The 18,893-nt window shown below is 47.8% G+C and overlaps 1 protein-coding gene across 4 annotated transcripts in view; it reads right to left on the bottom strand.

Moving 5' to 3' along the window:
• Positions 1 to 18,893, bottom strand: part of SDCBP (syndecan binding protein) — an 81,360-nt gene that overhangs the window by 34,419 nt on the left and 28,048 nt on the right. Inside the window, exons 4-5 of one of the 4 annotated variants that reach the window (XM_033933479.1) lie at positions 13,857 to 13,960; positions 12,846 to 13,001 (exon numbers count right to left, since the gene is read on the bottom strand). In XM_033933479.1, coding sequence (XP_033789370.1) covers positions 12,846 to 13,001; positions 13,857 to 13,960 — 260 coding nt within the window. Of the gene's footprint in view, positions 1 to 12,845; positions 13,005 to 13,856; positions 13,964 to 18,893 lie in introns of all 4 variants that reach the window. The other 3 variants (XM_033933478.1, XM_033933476.1, XM_033933477.1) reach the window with 3 other exon arrangements.

Raw genomic sequence — 18,893 nt, forward strand, 5'->3', positions numbered from 1 at the left:
CCTCGACACCAGCTCAAACGCGTCGTGCACAGCGTGAAAGAGGTACAGGCGTAATTGAGACAGGTTGGACATAAACCTGGCGAATCCTTCCCTACGGGAATCTGGCAGATCTTCGTAATACTGCGGGAGGTCTTTCACCATGCCCCGTAAATAGGATAAGAATGTAAAGGCATAATTGAGTACCCTGGTTGCCATAAGGGAATTCGAATAGAGGCGATGACCAAACTTGTCCAGGGTCCGACCCTCCCTGCTGGGCGGGACCGCCGCAGAAACCCGGGAGGGTTGTGTCTTTTTGAGCGCAGACTCGACCAGTAAAGACTGGTGGGAGAGTTGAGCCTTCTCGAATCCCTTGGGTGGTATCGTCCTATACTTGGACTCCATCTTAGACGGAACCGCTGTGACTGTAAGAGGTGAAGTCAGGTTCTTAAGCAAGGTCTGATGAAGGACCTTATTCAAGGGCAGCCGAGGGGTTTCCCTTGGGGGAGTGGGAAGGTCCTGCTCCTCGAGGAACTCTTTTGTGTATTGAGATCCAGACATGAGGTCCAGACCCAAGGCACGTGCCATGTCCTGCACGAAGCTGGAGAAGGAGGACGGTCTGGCGGGCGGCGAGGGGGTTCTCGACCTCTCCGCCGAACAGAAGGGGGAAGCCTCGTGGGAATATCGTGGTTCCCTAACGGACCCTGAGTCCCAAGAGGCCAGATCCAATAGCCTCGAGGGGGTCGGGGAACGTCTCCGTCTCGAAGAACCCCTGGGAGAGGTCCCAGGCGTCCGAGGGACCGAGGCACGCCCCCTCCTCCTCGGCGAGGAGTCATGCGAACCCCCTCTCGCGGGGGAACGGAGAAGCCTCGGGTTATCGAGGCGGAGCTCCGAGACCCGCAAGGCCTCGCCCCCGAGCGGCGAGGAGTGACCACGTCGAGGAGAGCTTCGCGAGCGCTTAGGCTTCCTCGGGCGACGCCTCGCCCGAGGCCGGCCCGAGGCGAGGAGCCCCGGGAGGACCTCGAGGAAGAGGAGGAAGAGATCCGTCTCACCCTGCGCACCTTGTCCCGGGGCCTTACGCTGCTCTCAGGCGGGGCCCCCGAAGCCGAAGTCGAGGGCAAGGTCGGGGCCGAGGTCGGTGCTGCCCCGGTATCCGAGACCGAGGGAGTCGAGACCGAGGTCGGCGCCCCCGAAGCCAAAGCAGTCGAGGTCGAGGCCTGCTGCAGGTGTTCGAGGGCCCCAGACAGCTCCGAGGCAATCAATGCTCGGAGCAAGTCCTGGAACGCTGGGATCCCGACCATGGTAGGCAGGTCCGAGGCCGGGGGATGCTCCCTGGAGGGCGACCTCGGTCTCGAGTATTCCCTCGGGGCATTAGTGGCCGGAGTCCTGGGCGGGACCGAGGACGACCCACCCGCCGTTGAGGAGCCCGAAGATGGCTTCTTCGTAGACCCTGGAGTCGGGGATGGAAAAGAGGACTTACCCGAGGCAGGTTTGGTCGCAGGAGTAGGCTTCGATGTCGAGGGACGCGGCGAAGCCGAGGCTCCCGAGGCCGAGGTCAAGGCCGGGGCCAAAGCCGAGGCCGACGTCGAGGCCATCCCGGGCGCGGAGTCAACCGCGAAGAGCTCCGCCATCCTAGCATGGCGTCGACGGAGTGCTCTGGCCTGAAAGGTGGAGCACCGATCGCAGGAGTCAGTCGGATGCTCGGGTCCAAGGCAGAGCAAGCACCACCGGTGTGGGTCAGTGATGGAAAGTAACCGCTCACACCGGGTGCACTTCTTGAAACCCGTCAAGGGACGGGACATGAAAACCGAACCGAACGAACAAGGAGGCCGGGTCGCGGCTCACGGGAGCCCCCGGAGCCGAACGGAGAAAAAAAACTTTTTTTTTTTTTTTTGATTTAAAGTACAAAACAAAAGAAAAGCGAAATCGAGTACCACGACCGATTAAAATACACCGGACGTGGCGACAGAAGGCAAAATAGCAGAGCTCAAATTCCACAGGGCTTCTGGCTCCGCGGAAAAAACTGAACTGAGGACCACGAGGTGGGATGCGCCCCTAGTGGGCGAGAAGGCATGCACATGCGTGGTGCAGTGTAGCAAACTTGAAACTTCAATCAAGTTTGCTTGAAAAGCTGTCCGCGCTGGGGCTCCGTAGATGACGTCACCCACATGTGAGAATATGCTGCCTGCTTGTCCTGGGATAAGAGAGGGATCAGTGGGAGGGACCCTGATGGAAAATTCTGCCCACAAAAGTACAATGTTAAAGAATCACCCAAAAAGTTCAGAGAATCGCCAGAGTGCTCATTTTAATATTAATGACCTCATTGTACTACCATTTTAAATATTAATGACCACGTTGTACTACATTTGTATAGTACAAATCGGAGCCTGCTAGGAAGCACGGAAAAGAGCACAGTGAGCTGTTCTGAGAATAGACGAGTAAAATACTCGAATGCTAAACCGACTAGGACTGGTTTAGTGTCCATCATAAAATGCACAGTGAATTTTGAGAATCTGGCCCTGAGACAGTAGACAGGCAGAGTAAATACCAACAGGGCAGGGTTCCAGAATGGCAACCATCTACTAGAAAAGATATTAGCAAGGTAAGAACCTAACCTTTTTCTAGTGCAATAGGTACGTCATTCTTAACAGTACAGACGTACAAAAGCAGTCCCAGAAATCTAGGGCGAGATTGCACCTGCTCTTAACAAGGAGGACCCAAAGACAATGTCCTCCTGTGCTGCCACGTCTACTCTGTAGAACGTGGGAAAACAAGTATGCAGAGTAGACCAGGTTGCTATCCTACAAATCCCTCTGGGCAAAATCACTCGAGCTTCTGCCCACAAAGAAGCCATGCTGAAATCTTCTCGATCAATTTCAAAATGTGCATGGTGCCTCCTTGCAAGGAGAGATTCAGCGCATTTAACTTTTCAAAAATATCACACAAGTATGCTGGTTTCATCAAAAACTATATCTCTACCAAGTTTTTGGCATACTTGTATGTTTCTTCAAGAAAAATGTAGAGTTCTTGTCATAATTGAACTATACGGACCAACATATTGCCACAAGAAAGCTAGTGAGTGACAGTAGTATAACAAAGACATGTATCCAGCTCCCATATCGTCGCACAATTTTTTTGAAAAATCTTGCTTTTACTGGTTGAGTTTTTATAAAGTTTATCACATCTACCACGTGTTTTAGGACCAAATTCAATGTAGGACTCAAATGCTTTGATACGAGTACTTCTCTATGTATTATGAAATGGTCTACATTGCAGCCAGAGACCTCTTTTGAATAAGTGTTTGTAATCCTCCATAATGGCCTGACATCAAACAACCACCATCCATACAGACCCCAATACACTTTGTCCACTCTAAATTATTTTCAGTCATAAATATATTTAGGATCAAACAAGTTCTGAGCCTTTGCACTTGCAGTTGTTTTTTGTTTTGTTTTTACAAAAAAGTTCTTCCACAATGGCATTTCCATCTACAAAACGTATATAACAAATCAAATATGCATCCTTATTATCCGTGTTCTCATCCAACTGCAAGCCAAATTCCTTCTTTTAGTTTTTCAATCAATTGTTCATTGAGATCTTCTGACATATGTTGAATTCTCCGACTGATAGTATTATTAGATAAAGGTACATTTGAAAGTACTTTCCCTGCAGATTCGTAGATCATAATGTTCACATCTATAACAGCAGGTAGAATCCATTGTTCCCCAATGGTATGGGGTTTTTTACACATAGCAACTCTATATGCAACCTTGTATGAGGCTAGCAGAGCATTGTTTGGTATTGACAAATGCTGAAAAAAAATATACCTTGCTATTCTTTTAATTTTCTGGTAAAGAAGTCACAAGTTTAATTAATCGATTGTGAATGATTAGTTTCTAAACAACGCTTCAGTTTACTTGTAAATATACAATCTGGCAACAAAATTTTCAAACATACTACACATTGCCGTCTTTGACTTCACATCAACAAATATTAATGGAGAAGAAAGTCCAAACAGATAGACATATTTACGATATTTTCTCTTTTTTGCACACCCCGCTACTTGTTTGTGGTGCATGCTCTTCATTTTGTGCTTGTCGTATGCTTATTAGTCATAAAATAGAGAACAAACTGATTATCAAGTAAATTTAATTTACCAGACCTCAAACACCCAAGGCATTACTTGTAAAATTTTTCATGCCCTTGCTGGGGTGGTGTATTCATCATTGGTCTTGGTAAAATGACATGTGCAAAATTAAATTATTTTTAATGCATTATTTAACTGGCTCAGTATAAATATAAAGTGCTTATGGTTATATAAAGTGATTATGGTTCTATAAAGGAAGGCTTGCCCGACCGTTTCACACTTTCTTTCATCAGGGGCCTCATAACGAGCACCAAAGTCTGCCTGTGCTCGTTATGAGGTTTCATAAATATTTTTGAATTGGTGCATATCTATAAGGAGGCATAGCCCCCGATGAAACAAAGTGTAAAACGGTCAGGCAAGCTGTCGGGCATTAAAGATAAGTGCCTTCCTTTTATAGCATCATAAGCACTTTATATTTATACTGAGGCTGTTAAATAATGCATTAAAAATAATTTAATTTGCATACGTCATTTTACCAAGACCAATGATGAATGAATGCACCACCCCAGCAAGAGCATGAAAAATTTTACGAGTAATGCCTTGGGTGTTTGAGGTCTGGTAAATTAAATTTACTTGATAAATCAGTTTGTTCTGTATTTTATGATTAATTAGTTTATTTGAACAAATCTGCAATTTTCCTCATTCTAATTGATTTGTCGTATGCTTATTAAAATTCAATAAAAATTTGTCCATTTTTAGAGCTCTGAATCAACAAATTTTAAAATTATGTTGATCAGAACTTGACACACAAAAAGCACAGTTACTTACCGTTAACAGGTGTTATCCAGGGACAGCAGGTAGATATTCTCACATGTGGGCGATGTCATCCATGGAGCCCCGGTATGGAAGGTCCCATGTGCATCGCCACTTTAAAATATTTAGAAAGTTTGAGACTGACCAAACAGGCGTGAGTGCCTTCTTCCCGATGTAGGTGCGCAGCTCCTCAGTTCAGTTAGCCAGCTAAGAAGCCAACCAGGGGAGGTGGGTGGATTGTGAGAATATCTGCCTGCTGTCCCTGGATAACACCTGTTACAGTAAAGCACAGTTACTTACCGTAACAGGTGTTATCCAGGGACAGCAGGCATATATTCTCACATGTGGGTGACGTCATCTACGGAGCCCCGATGCGGAAGCATTTTCAAGCAAACTTGATTGAAGATTTAAGTTTGCTCTGCTGCTCCACGCATGCGTGCCTTCCTGCTCCACTAGGGGGTGCATCCCCTCGTGGTCTCCAGTTCACTTAACTAGCCAAAGAGCCAACCTCGGGGAGGTGGGTGGGTTGTGAGAATATATGCCTGCTGTCCCTGGATAACACCTGTTACGGTAAGTAACTGTGCTTTATCCCAGGACAAGCAGGCATGATATTCTCACATGTGGGTGACCTCCAAGCTTACTGAAGAGGGATGGAGGGAAGTTGGCAATTTAGGCAAATAGATTTCGCAATACCGATTGGCCGAACCGGCCATCGCTTCTGGACAGGGAGTCCAGACAGTAGTGGGAGGTGAAGGTATGAACCGAAGACCACGTGGCAGCCTTGCAGATTTCCTCAATAGGTGTGGACCTGAGGAAGGCTACGGAGGCTGCCATCGCTCGGACTTTGTGTCCCGTTACTCGGCCATGCAGCGCGAGACCAGTCTGAGCGTAGCAAAAGGAGATGCAATCGGCCAACCAGTTGGACAAGGTGCGTTTGGAAACTGGGTGGCCTAACCGGTTTGGGTCGAAGGACAGAAACAGTTGTGGGACTTTCCGGTGTGGCTGAGTGCGTTGGAGGTAAAAGGCCAACGCTCTTTTGCAGTCAAGAGTGTGGAGCGCCACTTCTCCGGGGTGAGAGTGGGGCTTGGGGAAAAACACGGGTAAGATGATGGACTGATTTAGATGGACATCAGACACTACTTTAGGTAGAAACTTTGGATGGGTGCGGAGTACCACCTTGTCGTGATGGAATACCGTGAAGGGTGGGTCCGCTACCAGCGCTTGCAGCTCACTAACCCGCCGTGCGGACGTGAGCGCGAGTAAGAAAATTACCTTCCAAGTGAGGAATTTTGGATGGCATTTGTCTAGTGGCTCAAATGGAGGTTTCATTAATTGAGCCAGAACCACGTTTAGGTCCCAAACCACCGGGGGAGGTTTGAGAGGGGGGTGGACGTTTAGCAGACCCTTCATGAAGCGAGTCACTAAGGGATGGAGCGAGAGGGCTTTCCCTTCCAGGGGCTGATGAAAGGCCGCAATCGCACTGAGGTGTACTCGAATGGAGTTGGTCTTTAGGCCGGAATGAGATAGTTGAAGTAGATAGTCAAGGACCAGGGGGACGGGGACCGACACCGGGTCCTGGCTGTGGGAGGAGCACCAGGTTGAGAATCTGGTCCACTTTTGGGAGTAGCAGGTTCTCGTCGAGGTTTTTCTAGAGGCCTCCAATATCTCCTTAACTGATTGAGACACGGGGAGAGCAGTCAGGGGGAGAGAAACCAAGCATTCAGATGAAGAGACTGAAGATTGGGATGTAACAATGAACCCTGACCCTGTGACAGTAGAGAGGGAAACAGAGGCAGAGGCAGTGGATCTCTGACACTGAGTTGAAGTAGCAGGGAAAACCACGGCTGGCGTGGCCAGCGAGGGGCAATCAGGATCAGGGTGGCTTGTACTGTTTTCAGGTGGACAAGCGTCCGCAGTATCAGAGGAAACGGCGGGAACGCGTACAAGAACCTTCCCTCCCAGTTGAGGAGGAAGGCGTCGGCCTCGAGCCGGTCCGGGGAGTATATCCGGGAGCAGAAGAGAGGCAGCTTGTGATTGTGAGGGGACGCGAACAGGTCTATTTGAGGCGTCCCCCACCGTTCGAACACTCCTCGTAGGGTCTGAGAGTGTAGTGACCACTCGTGTGGCTGGAGGAGGCGGCTGAGTCTGTCCGCCAGGCAGTTTTGTTCTCCTTGTATGTACACCGCCCGAAGGAAGGTGCTGTTGGAGATTGCCCATTTCCAGAGACGCAGGGCTTCCCGACAAAGGGGCCAAGACCCTGTGCCCCCTTGTTTGTTTACGTAGTACATCGCTACCTGGTTGTCGGTTCGGATGAGAACCACTCGGTCGCGAAGTAGATGTTGGAAGGCTACAGCTGCGAGGTAGATGGCCCGAAGTTCTAGCACGTTGATGTGGCAGCGACGGTCTTGTGCTGACCACATTCCCTGGGTGCGTAGGCCGTCCAGATGGGCTCCCCAGGCGTACTCCGACGAGTCCGTGGTGAGTACCTTGCTGTGGGGTGGGGTGAGGAAGAGCAAACCTTTGGAAAGATTTGAAGAGTCGGCCCACCAGCGGAGCGATCGTTGCAATGAAGGAGTCACTGTCACGGGGTGGTCGATCGGGTCCCGGTCTTGACGCCATTGAGACGCCAGGGTCCATTGAGGGATTCTCAGATGGAGGTGGGCGAAGGGTGTGACATGGACGGTGGAGGCCATGTGGCCCAGGAGGGTCATCATCTGTCGAGCTGATACCGAGGTCAGCCGAGAGATCCTTCGGCTCAGACTTACTAACGCCTCCAGGCGCGGAGGGGGGAGGAAGGAACGGAGGCGAACCGTGTCCAGCGTGGCCCCGATGAACTGTAGGGACTGCGAGGGGCGTAGTTGAGATTTTGGGAAGTTTATTTCGAACCCCAGACTTTGTAGGTAGGTAATAGTCTGTTGGGTCGCTGAGATAGCCCCTTCCTTGGACGGGGCTTTGATTAGCCAGTCGTCCAGGTAGGGGAATACCTGGAGGCCCTGGGAACGTAAGGTTGCTGCTACCATCACGAGGCACTTGGTGAAGACCCGAGGTGACGATGCTAGTCCGAAGGGGAGGACTCGGTATTGTAGGTGCCAGTCCCCTACTTGGAAACGCAAAAACTTGCGGTGAGTGGGGTGCACTGGGACATGTGTGTATGCCTCCTTGAGATCGAGGGAGCAGAGCCAGTCGCCCTCGTCGATCAGGGGGTAGAGTGTCGGTAGTGAGAGCATCCGAAACTTTTCCCGTACCAGGAATTTGTTGAGGCGTCTCAAGTCTAGTATTGGGCGTAGGTCTCCCGTTTTTTTCGGTACCAGGAAGTAACGGGAGTAGAAGCCCTTCCCCCGTTGGTCGGGGGGGACCTTCTCCACTGCTCTCAGGCGAAGCAGGTCTCGAGCTTCGGAGAGGAGTAGAGGTAGCTGAGTCCGGTTGGGAGGGCAATTCCTTGGGGGATTGTCCGGGGGAATGGCCCGAAAGTTGAGAGAGTACCCTGATGAGATCACGCCAAGGACCCATGCGTCCGATGTGAGTTGTTCCCAGTGAGGGTAAAAGGCTTTGAGTCGACCTCCGATAGGGAGGCGGCCTGGGACTATGGCGGAGGGGGCCCGCCCCCTTCCGCTTGTCCCGTCAAAAGGACGGGGATGGTTTGGTGGTCGCGGGCGGTTGAGACTTGGGCATGGCCCTGTGGTGGGCTTGCGGACGTCTGGGTGGGGGCCGTGAGAAGGCAGGGGTGGACTTTTGTGGGTAGCGGCGCGGAGGGGCCCTGTATGGCCTGGACGTTGGCGGTTTGGGCTTTTGCCGGACAAGGGAGGCAAACGAGCGTTCATGTTCGGAGAGGCGTTTTGTCGCCGCCTCGATAGTGTCATCGAACAATTCTTTCCCCACGCAGGGGAGGTTCGCCAACCGGTCCTGTAAGTTGGGGTCCATGTCGACCAGGCGCAGCCAAGCTAGTCGGCGCATGGCGATAGCGAAGGCTGCTTCTCTGGAGGAGAGCTCGAAGCCATCGTAGGCCGCGTGGAATAGATGAAGGCGCAGGTTGGAGAGGGACTCTAAGAGCAAGCCGAACGTTCCCTGCCGGGAGGCCGGTAGATCAGTCTCAAAGGCTCTCAATAGTCCAATGAGGTGTTTGAGGTATGATGTGAAGGTGAAAGTGTAGCTTTGCACCCTAGAGGCCATCATTGCGTTTTGGTATAGTCTCCTGCCGAACTTGTCCAGGGTTCGGCCTTCTCGGCCTGGGGGGACCGCTGCTGAGAACCGGGACGGGTGAGCCTTTTTCAAGGAGGATTCCACTAGCAGCGATTGGTGGGAGAGCTGTGGTTGCTCGAATCCCGGGTAAGGTACTGTGCGGTACTTGGCCTCCATTTTGGAGGGTACGGCCGTGACCATGTAGGGGGTCTCCAGGTTCCTGAAGAAGGCCTGTTGGAGTACCGGGTTAGGTGGTAAGCGAAGGGACTCTCTGGGCAGTGATGGCATATCCAGCTCCGCCAGGTACTCCTTCGAGTATCTGGAGTCGGACTGGAGGTCTAAGTCCAATGCGTGGCCCATGTCTTGGACAAAGCGAGTGAAGGATGGGCGAGATGTCCCCGGGGCCCCGTGCGGGGTCGGGGAACGAGACCTTCGTCGGGTGGAGAAGGATAAGGAGGCTTCCCTCGAGTATCGAGGTTCATGTTCTGATCCATGCTCCGAGGTTGGGGAAGCACTGCGAGAGTGTTCCGGGGTTGTCGATCTTCGGCGTCTCGAGGAGCCCCTCGGAGACGATGCCGGGGTTAGGGGTACCGATCGATGTCGGATCGGTGACCTCGATCCCGACTCCCTCGGAGAATACGTCCGAGGGGGAGTTCGGAGGATGCGCGGGTTGGAGAGTGATAACTCAGCCACCCTTAGTGGTCCTGTACGAGGTGTGGGAGAACGGCCCCGTAGAGTTGGTGAACCTCGGGCCTTCTTGGAGGTACGGCGGTTCGAGGTTTCTGTCGTTCTAGCTCGACGTTTTGCCCCTCGGCGGTCCGCGGAGGGGGAACGTCTCGGGCGTCTCGGCGAGGAGTCCGAGGAGGATGGGTTGCGGCGAGGATTGCGCACCTTTCCTCGAGGTTGTTCGGTGCGAGGCTCAGGCTGGTCTGGCACATTCGAGGTCAAGGCCGATTGAAACTGGGCCATTGCAGTGGACAGCTCCGACGTGATCATCGCTCGGAGTAAGTCCTGGAAGACGGGCACGGACAGCATCGAAGGCATGTCCACTGTCTCGGTGCCCTCCACCTGGGGCGACCTCGTATCAGAGTATTCCCTTGTGGTGGAGGCACGGCCCGAAGGCTTGGAGGGCTTAGACGGGGCTGTAAGCATGGGGCTTCCGCCATGCGTCGCCGTTGTCCCCGAGGCTGGCTTCTTCGCTGTTACAGGACCTGAAGGGGGAAGAGGGGACTTACCCGGAGCCGAGGCTTTCTGTTGTCCCGAGGACTTCGGGGTCGAGTCTCGAGGTGATGCCGAGGTATCCGGGGCCGAGGTCAAGGCCGGGGCCGACCTCGAGGCCGAGGTGGAGGGTTGGTCCGGGGTGAAGAGATCCGCCATGCGGGCTTTTCTTCGGCGGAGGGCCCGGTTTTGGAAAATAGCGCACTGGGGGCAGGAGTCGGTTGGATGAGCCGCCCCCAGACAGAGGATGCACCGGCGATGCGGATCTGTGAGAGAAAGAAGCCGCTCGCACCGGGTGCACTTTTTAAAGCCGGTCAAAGGCCGGGACATTAAATCGAAAGTAGCCGCGGCTCGACTAGCCACGCGGCCACGGGGACCCGGAAGCCTCCGGGTCGTTGAAAACGAAGCAGGAATCAAGTAAAAAGGTAAGGAATTCGCGCACAGCGACTTAATCGTGAAAAAACAAGAAAAAATCGCGGTGCTAGAAGGCAGTTGGGGCAGAGCCTGAAAAACACGGCTTCTAGGCTCGCGGAAAATTTTGAACTGGAGACCACGAGGGGATGCACCCCCTAGTGGAGCAGGAAGGCACGCATGCGTGGAGCAGCAGAGCAAACTTAAATCTTCAATCAAGTTTGCTTGAAAATGCTTCCGCATCGGGGCTCCGTAGATGACGTCACCCACATGTGAGAATATCATGCCTGCTTGTCCTGGGATAAGTAACTGCTTTATCCTAGGACAAGGAGGCAGCATATTCTCACGTGAGTGACCTCCAAGCTAACCAGAATGGAATGGTGGGAGTGTTGGCCTTTTAGGAAAATAAATTTTGTAATACACTTTGGCCGAAGCACCCATCCCGTCTGGAAAAAGATTCCAGACAGTAATGTGAGGTAAGGTATGAACCGAGGGCCAAGTAGCAGCTTTGCAGATTTCATCAATAGGAGTAGAACGAAGAAAAGCTACAGAAGCTGCCATAGCCTGAACTTTATGGGCTGTGATCCAACTCTGCAGGTGCAGCCAAGTCTGAGCATAACAGAATGATATGCAGGAAGCCAACCAGTTGGAAATTGTTCTCTTCGAAACAGGATGCCCCAACTTGTTAGGATCAAAAGAGACAAAAAGTTGTGGAGATGATCTGTGTGATTTAGTCCTTTGCAAATAGAAAGCTAATGCTCGTTTGGAGTCCAAAGTATGAAGAGCAGTTTCTCCAGGATGTGAATGAGGTTTGGGAAAAAATACTGGAAGTACAATCGATTGAGGTGAAATTCAGTTAACAAACCTTGGTAATAACTTTGGATGAGTGTGAAGCACAACTTCTGTCGTGATGGAACACTGTAAATGGTGGATCTGCTACCAATGCTTGAAGCTCACTGACTCTTCTGGCAGAAGTGAGAGAGATGAGAAAGACTACTTTCCAAGTAAGGAATTTAAGATGAGCCTTAGACATTGGTTCAAATGGAAGCTTCATCAACTTAGTAAGAACCACAATGAGATCCCATACTACTGGTGGTGGCTTAAGAGGTGGTTTGATATTGAAAAGTCCTTTCATAAATCTGGAAATGAGAGGATGAGCAGTAAGAGGTTTACCATCCACTGGCTTATGAAAGGCAGTGATAGCGCTGAGATGGACTCTAATAGATGTAGACTTGAGTCCAGAGTCAGATAAATGGAGGAGATAATCCAAAATCAGGGAAACAAAGATGGATTGCAGGTCTTCATGATGAAGACACCAAGCAGGGAAAAAAAAAAAAAAAAAAGGTGTGTCCACTTTTGTTGATAACACTGCTGAGTGGCTGGATTTCTAGAAGCTTTCAATATAAGTCTGACAGGCTGAGAGAGATAAAGATCAGCTGGACTCAGCCCGAGAGGTACCAGCTCTCAGGTGTAACAACTGAAGGTTGGGAAGCAGAAGACAACCTTGACTCTGCGTGAGAAAAGATGGAAACATTTGTAGAGCTATTGGCTCCTTTATACTGAATTGAAGTAGAAAGGAGAACCATGATTGTCTGGGCCACCAAGGAGCTATCAGAATCATGATGGCAGACTCCTGCTTGAGATTGACAAATGTTTTGAGGACAAGAGGAAAGGGTGCCACAGATTACATTGCCTTTACTTTCGGTGTTGTAGACGTCGAAGGATGCGGAGAGTGGTCTCCTTCCATTGTGGCACCGAAAAACTGTTTCTGTTGAAGAAGTCGACTTTTTAAGGTGCGTTTTTTTCAGAGAGGAGCATCGCGAACAAGAATCAATGTGGTGGTCCGGCCAAGTGGTTGCACTAGCTGGATAGTGGCAATATGTGACCAGATATCTGGAGAGAGAGGTGCGATTACCCTAGGTACACACATCACCTTTTTTTTTGTGGCAATTGTATCTGGTGATCTCAAAGTGGCCAAATAGGTAGAAAAGAAGAAGGCAAAATCCAAAGGATACTTGGGTATCTAAGGAAAGGAATGACCAGAAAATAAAAAAGGAGGCAATAGTGTCTGTATACATTTGTGGTGAGACTTCATTTAGAGTACCATGTACAGTTCTGCAAAACACACAGCAAATGACAGTTGAACTTCCAATGCACTTACATTGTCTATGGATTTAAGTCGAAGTCCAATTTTTCCAGCTTGATCCTTACATAAGATTACTTCACGGATACCTTGTTTGATTTCTGCTCTACGCAGACCAATATCATTTCCAGTTACAGGGGCCACCATGTGATACATTGCAGGTCTGAATACCATCTGCTGTTGATTTAGAAAAAAAGGATACAAAAAAATTGTGTTCACTAAGGAAACTAGCTGCATAGTTATGTCTTGATGTTAACTTGAATTGCCAGGAAATTTTAGAATGTTAAAGTAAAAAGTCCAATATTAAACAATATAAGGAGGCAAGACTAGAGGGTTGAACGGAAACATAAATTTCACCCATCCCTGCAGGAATCTTCCCCATCCCCATCTGTAAAATCCATTCCGTCCCTAAAATTAATCTTCCCCATCCCCACCTGCACTCACAGAAGTCAATGCTATTATTTACTTACTCGCAGTCCTCTATTTCTTCCCAACTCTAACAGCTCCCAGTCTAGTCAGACTGTTTGGATCACAGCAGCTTATTTAATTAAGTTTTCAACTGCATTTGATGTTTTTTAAATTTTGGAAAGAAATTGGGAAGCCTTGGTATAAAGATTATAAGAGTCTTTAGGATAATATAAAAAGGAAGTACGATATAGAGTTTGAGGCTTTATAGTTGTGCTGAGGACATTTAGCACAGTAAAGTGCAGTAACAAGGTCCACAAAAATAATTAGCTCATACAACTAAAGCATAAGCATCTTGTACACAAAAATTAGAGTGGGAGTTAAGTCTTATGATTTAGTTTAGTCACCAATACTATCATAATACTATATGTGAGGCTTCCTGCATGGTGTGTTTCAGTGAGTTTTAAGCTACACAGACTATCTCGTATTACTATTATTTTTTAAGTGATTTTAAGATTGTATGGTCAGCATTTCTTTAGGATGCGTTTTGACTACAACACTAAGGCCTGCGGTGTCTGATTAATTCATCAACTCTACACTGTAGCTCAGAAAAACATTGCTTACCCCCTGAGTAGCTGAAACTACAGTTAAGTTTTTCTGCATCTCTTCTTCATTAATACTCAAACCCATGTATTCAGTAAGCTCAGGATACAACCTGGGATAAAAGTCTGCTGGAAGCAAAACAAGAAATTCAATGCATTTGTTAAATTATTCAGAAAAAAGGACAATATTAACGCATTCAGATAACATGCTTGTTAATATTCAAAAAGCTGTGAATAAACTTTACACAAGAATTACTATTTCTCTCTATATCTATCTATCTATCTATATATAAACAGAAGAATCCTTTATTAGGAATACAGCTTAGAGAGCTGAGTGAGTCAGATGTCTGAGCCGGCCAGTTTTGAACTTTGTTATTATAAACGCTCATCCAACCCTGAGGTGCTGGCCTATCTGGCTTAGTGGAAGGTGTTTCTGCAGTTACCTCTAGTCTCCCGACATGGTAGGGGAAGGGGGGGGGGGGATTGAATAGGGAGTATGATGGGGTGTTTGGGATGCATAGTGTGGTGTGTGTGTTGCCCTCGAGGAGGGGGACCGATGGGGACAAACTGGAAAACTTGTGAGGCCGCCAAGGGGAATGGGCTGGTCCTGAGGTTGGATCGCCAGTGAGGGGGTCCTCTGACTGGCGACTCTCCCTTTTCTCCTTTGCATTGAGAATCTGCTTTGAGGAGCGAGCCCCCATTTTCTGACTGCATGGGTTCTGCTTTTAGATACATATCCGGTGGGTGCTGCTGGACTCCTCATCCTGTTTGTTTGGTTATTTGTTTCTGTTCTACTGGTACCGATTGTGCTGTTGTTGGCAAATACTGCATTTGTGTACTATTACTTTTGTTTGCACACATGCTCATTGTGTCTTGCCTGTTTCTCTTGATGCCTCTTCAATAAAAATGATATTCAAATAAAAAAGGAATACAGAGTATACATTAAGTTACACTCCAAGAAAGCAAAGATATTTAAGACAGCGAGTTTACGTATATTCTCACGTGTGGGCAATGTTATCTACAAATGCCCAAACCGAATGCAAACAGGTACCTTCCAGCCCGAAGTCAGCTCACGGGACCATCAGTTCAGGAACAAAGCTAAGAAACCAACTAGAGGTTGTGAAAATATATGCCTGGTGACCTCAGAGAACACCTGCTACAGTTAAGTATCATTGCTTTCTCTGAGGACAAGCTGTGTAAACTGAGGACCATCCCTCACTCACATATATTTAAATATTTATATTAAGAGTTTGAGGTGTTATCAGATTTTGTCCGCTGCTTCCTTAGTTTGAACAGGTTGGGGAAGATTTTTTCTAGTGAAGTTATAGTACTCTTCCCTTTTGGGTTTTCCACTGTCATTAATATCCCTTAACATACTGTACCTTCTTCCACTTGTTCATCATATCAACATGACTTTCATTCTGTGCAATATTTCCTGTGCCTTAGTCCTAAAGCAAACCATCTGGAACCTCAGAGACTTGCCCCATATGTTTCTAAATATCAGCTATGAAATATGAAATCAACAAACTAAAGGAGGAAGTGGAAGTAATTATATGGAAATACTAATCTACCTAAAACTGGTGGAAGTGGATGAATAAACAACAATGAATAGGACTACTTCACTTATTTAATGTAAGAGCACTATCCCCAGCGGAAGAAAAAGCCTCGGGTATTATCACAGCAGAGCAAGAAATGCAAGCAACGCAATAAATGTGGGGAAGTGACTTTTGACAAAGCCCTGAAGAAACGGCTACACACCGTGAAACGTTGGCTTACATGTTGTATCACTTACATCTTCACAATTCTAAAAAAAGGCAGCTAATGAACTTAGTCCTGCTAAAATAGAGAGTAGTGGTAATTGCACATTCTCTTCGGAAGATTTTTGCCAATGATGTGGGTGGAGGAGGTTTTAGCATTTCTTGCTCTGCCGTGACAATACCTGAGGCTTTTTCTTCCACTGGGGATAGTGCTCTTACATTAAATAAGTGGAGTAGTCCTATTCATTGTTAATAATTATAAGGAAGCATCCAGGACTACCCAATTACCAGACAATTTGCCACCAGCGCTGCAACAGAAAAAGCAAGAGAAACAGAATGATCACAGTAGGCTGTTTGCTTCAGATCATAACCTGTATCATAGAAGCATTCACCCTCCCAACCTTTGCTCCTATATAATTCCTTTGCTGAATTGATGATAATTAGAAAAGAAGTACTGAGGTGCAGCCAGAGGCAAGGAATGTAACTCAATCTAAAGGACCTCTCCAAACAATGGCAATTCTGTTGCAAAGACATAGGAGCCTGCACTCTAGGCGATTATCCCCTGGTCTGAGTTGCTTGAAGAAGAATGTCAATCACATCTTTCAGCTCCTCCTTCACCAGTGGAGTATAGTGCCCTCTTCAGTTTTTCCTTCAGTTGGTTGAGAAGGTATGTTCTATCTGGTCTGTTCTTTTTGGGGATTTTTTCCATACTATTTGTGAGGCTTTGGTACCCAGAGATCATCAAACAGGGGGCAACTCTGCCTGGGAAAGAATGCAGAATTCACAAGGTTGGTCTGCAGCTCGCAAGGAAACCCCTGGGTGTACCTGCTGAGCCAGCCTGCTTTGTGCATATTTGAAGCTTATGGTCCATTCCCTTGAGCTAGCTAGTCTTCCAATTTATTAGAGGCTTGAGCGTAGGATGTGGGGCCTGTCTTAATCCCTTACGGTTTCAGGAAGCTGGCTGCATTATCTCCTTCCATTGTGCCACAAGGATTCATGGGGGTTTGAGTTCATAGTCTGTGCCGGATCAACTGGCAGCTTGAAGATCTCCAGTTTTAGATGACTTCTAGAACAGTTTTAAAAGGCAGAAGGTCTGCTCCATTCAAGTCAGGCTTTAGGAAAGCTGACACAGGCAGGCACCAGCACCGCACAGCTCATTATTCTCTATGGGGAAAACTGGGGGGTGGGGGGATTGTTCTAAAAAGGTTTATATTTTTAAGGTTTCTGGAGTCAGAGATAGGGTACTCCTTCCCCCAAACCCCTTTCCCTGAATTTTTTGAACTTCGGGGGAGCTCCCAAGAGGTCATTTTTGGTGCAAATTTGGTGGTGGTGGTCTCTCTTCACAAAAGTGGAAGTAAGGAAGAAGGAGGGAATTACAGGCCAGTAAATCTGACTTCTGTGGAAAGCAAATTACTGGAAACACTTTTAAAACAGAGAATGGTCAAGTTTCTGGAATCCTATGGATTACAGGACCAGAGGCAACATGGATTCACTACAGGTAGGTCTTGTCAAACAAATCTGATCAATTTCTTTGACTGGGTGACCAGAGAACTGGATAGCGGATGTGCACTAGATGTGGTGTATTTAGATTTTAGCAAAGCTTTTGACAGTGTTCTTCACAGTATCTAATAAATAAACTGAGTGCCCTCGAGATGGGTCCCAAAGTGATGGGCTGAGTCAAGAACTGATTGAGTGGAAGGCGACGGAGGGTAGTGATCAATGGAGATTGTTCTGAGGAAAGGGATTTTACCAGTGGTGTGCCTCAAAGTTCTGTTCTTGGGCCTGTTCTTTTTAACATTTTTATAAACGATATTGCTGAAGGGCTGTCAGGTAAGATTTCTTAGTATTGCAACGAAAAGTGAAATGAAACAAAAATCTATAAGAAAAAGGAGATTACCACTGAAAAATAGCTGGAAAGCAATGACCACAAATGCTCGCAGTCTAAGTAACAAAGTTCATAATCTGCAAGCCCTGATGTTAGAGGCAGATCTAAATATTGTCGCTATCACAGAGACATGGTTCAGTGAATCACATGGATGGGATGCAAACATACCGGAATATAATCTTTTTAGGAAGGACAGAGATGGTCAAAAAGGTGGAGGAGTAGCTCTCTATATAAAGATCAATATCCAAGCGACCGAAATGCAAGGGACCTGGGGAGAGGAAGAAGCGATATGGATTGCTCTGAAAAGAGAAGATGGAACTTATTATTTACGTGGGTGTAGTCTACAGACCTCACTCAATCACAGCAAATTGATAAGGATCTGATTGTGGATATCCAAAAGTTTGGAAGGAAAGAGGAGGTTCTGCTGTTGGGAGATTTCAACCTGCCAGATGTGGACTGGAATGTTCCGTCTGCGGAATCGGATGCCTTTTAAGAGGCTCTGCTCAGAAAAATGGCGATGGAACCCACAAGGGAAAAAGCTATATTGGATCTGGTCCTCACAAATGGAAAGAGTATCTCTAATGTTCGAGTGGGTGCTCACCTGGGAAGTAGCGATCATCAAACGGTTTGGTTTGATATAATGGCTAAAGTGGAGCGCGGCCGCACGATACTTAAAGTCCTAGATTTCAAACGTACAGATTTTAATGCAATGGGAGAGTACCTGAAAAAAGAGCTGTTAGGATGAGAGGACATAAGAGAAGTGGAAAGACAGTGGCTTAAGCTGAAATGAGCGATAAAAATGGCTACGAACCTTTATGTGAAGAAAATCAATAAAACAAGAGAAAAAGGAAGCCGATATGGTTCTCCAAACTAGTGGCGGAGAAAATAAAGGCGAAAGAGTTGGCGTTCGTGAAATATAAAAAAAAACCAAGAACAGGAGTGCAAAAAGGACTACAGGGTGAAACTGAAAGAAGTCAAGAGAGAGATACGTCTGACGAAAGCACAGGCAGAAGAACAAATGGCTAAAAATGTAAAAAAGAGAGACAAAATTTTTTTCAGATATTAGTGAAAGGAGGAAGATGAAAAATGGAATTGCTAAACTAAAAGATGCTGGGAACCGATATGTGGAGAGTGATGAGGAAAAAGCAAATGTGCTAAACAAATACTTCTGTTCTGTGTTCACAGAAGAAAATCCTGGAGAAGGACCGAGATTGTCTGGCAAAGTTACACGAGAAAATGGAGTAGATTCTGCGCCGTTCATGGAGGAGAGTGTTTATGAGCAACTTGAAAAACTGAAGGTGGACAAGACAATGGGACCAGACAGGATCCATCCCAGGATACTATGGGAGCTCAGAGAGGTTCTGGCGAGTCCTATTAAAGACTTGTTCAACAAATCTCTGGAGACGGGAGTGGTTCC

Source organism: Geotrypetes seraphini, chromosome 2 (genome assembly GCF_902459505.1).
Source record: "Geotrypetes seraphini chromosome 2, aGeoSer1.1, whole genome shotgun sequence".
NCBI lineage: Eukaryota > Metazoa > Chordata > Amphibia > Gymnophiona > Dermophiidae > Geotrypetes > Geotrypetes seraphini.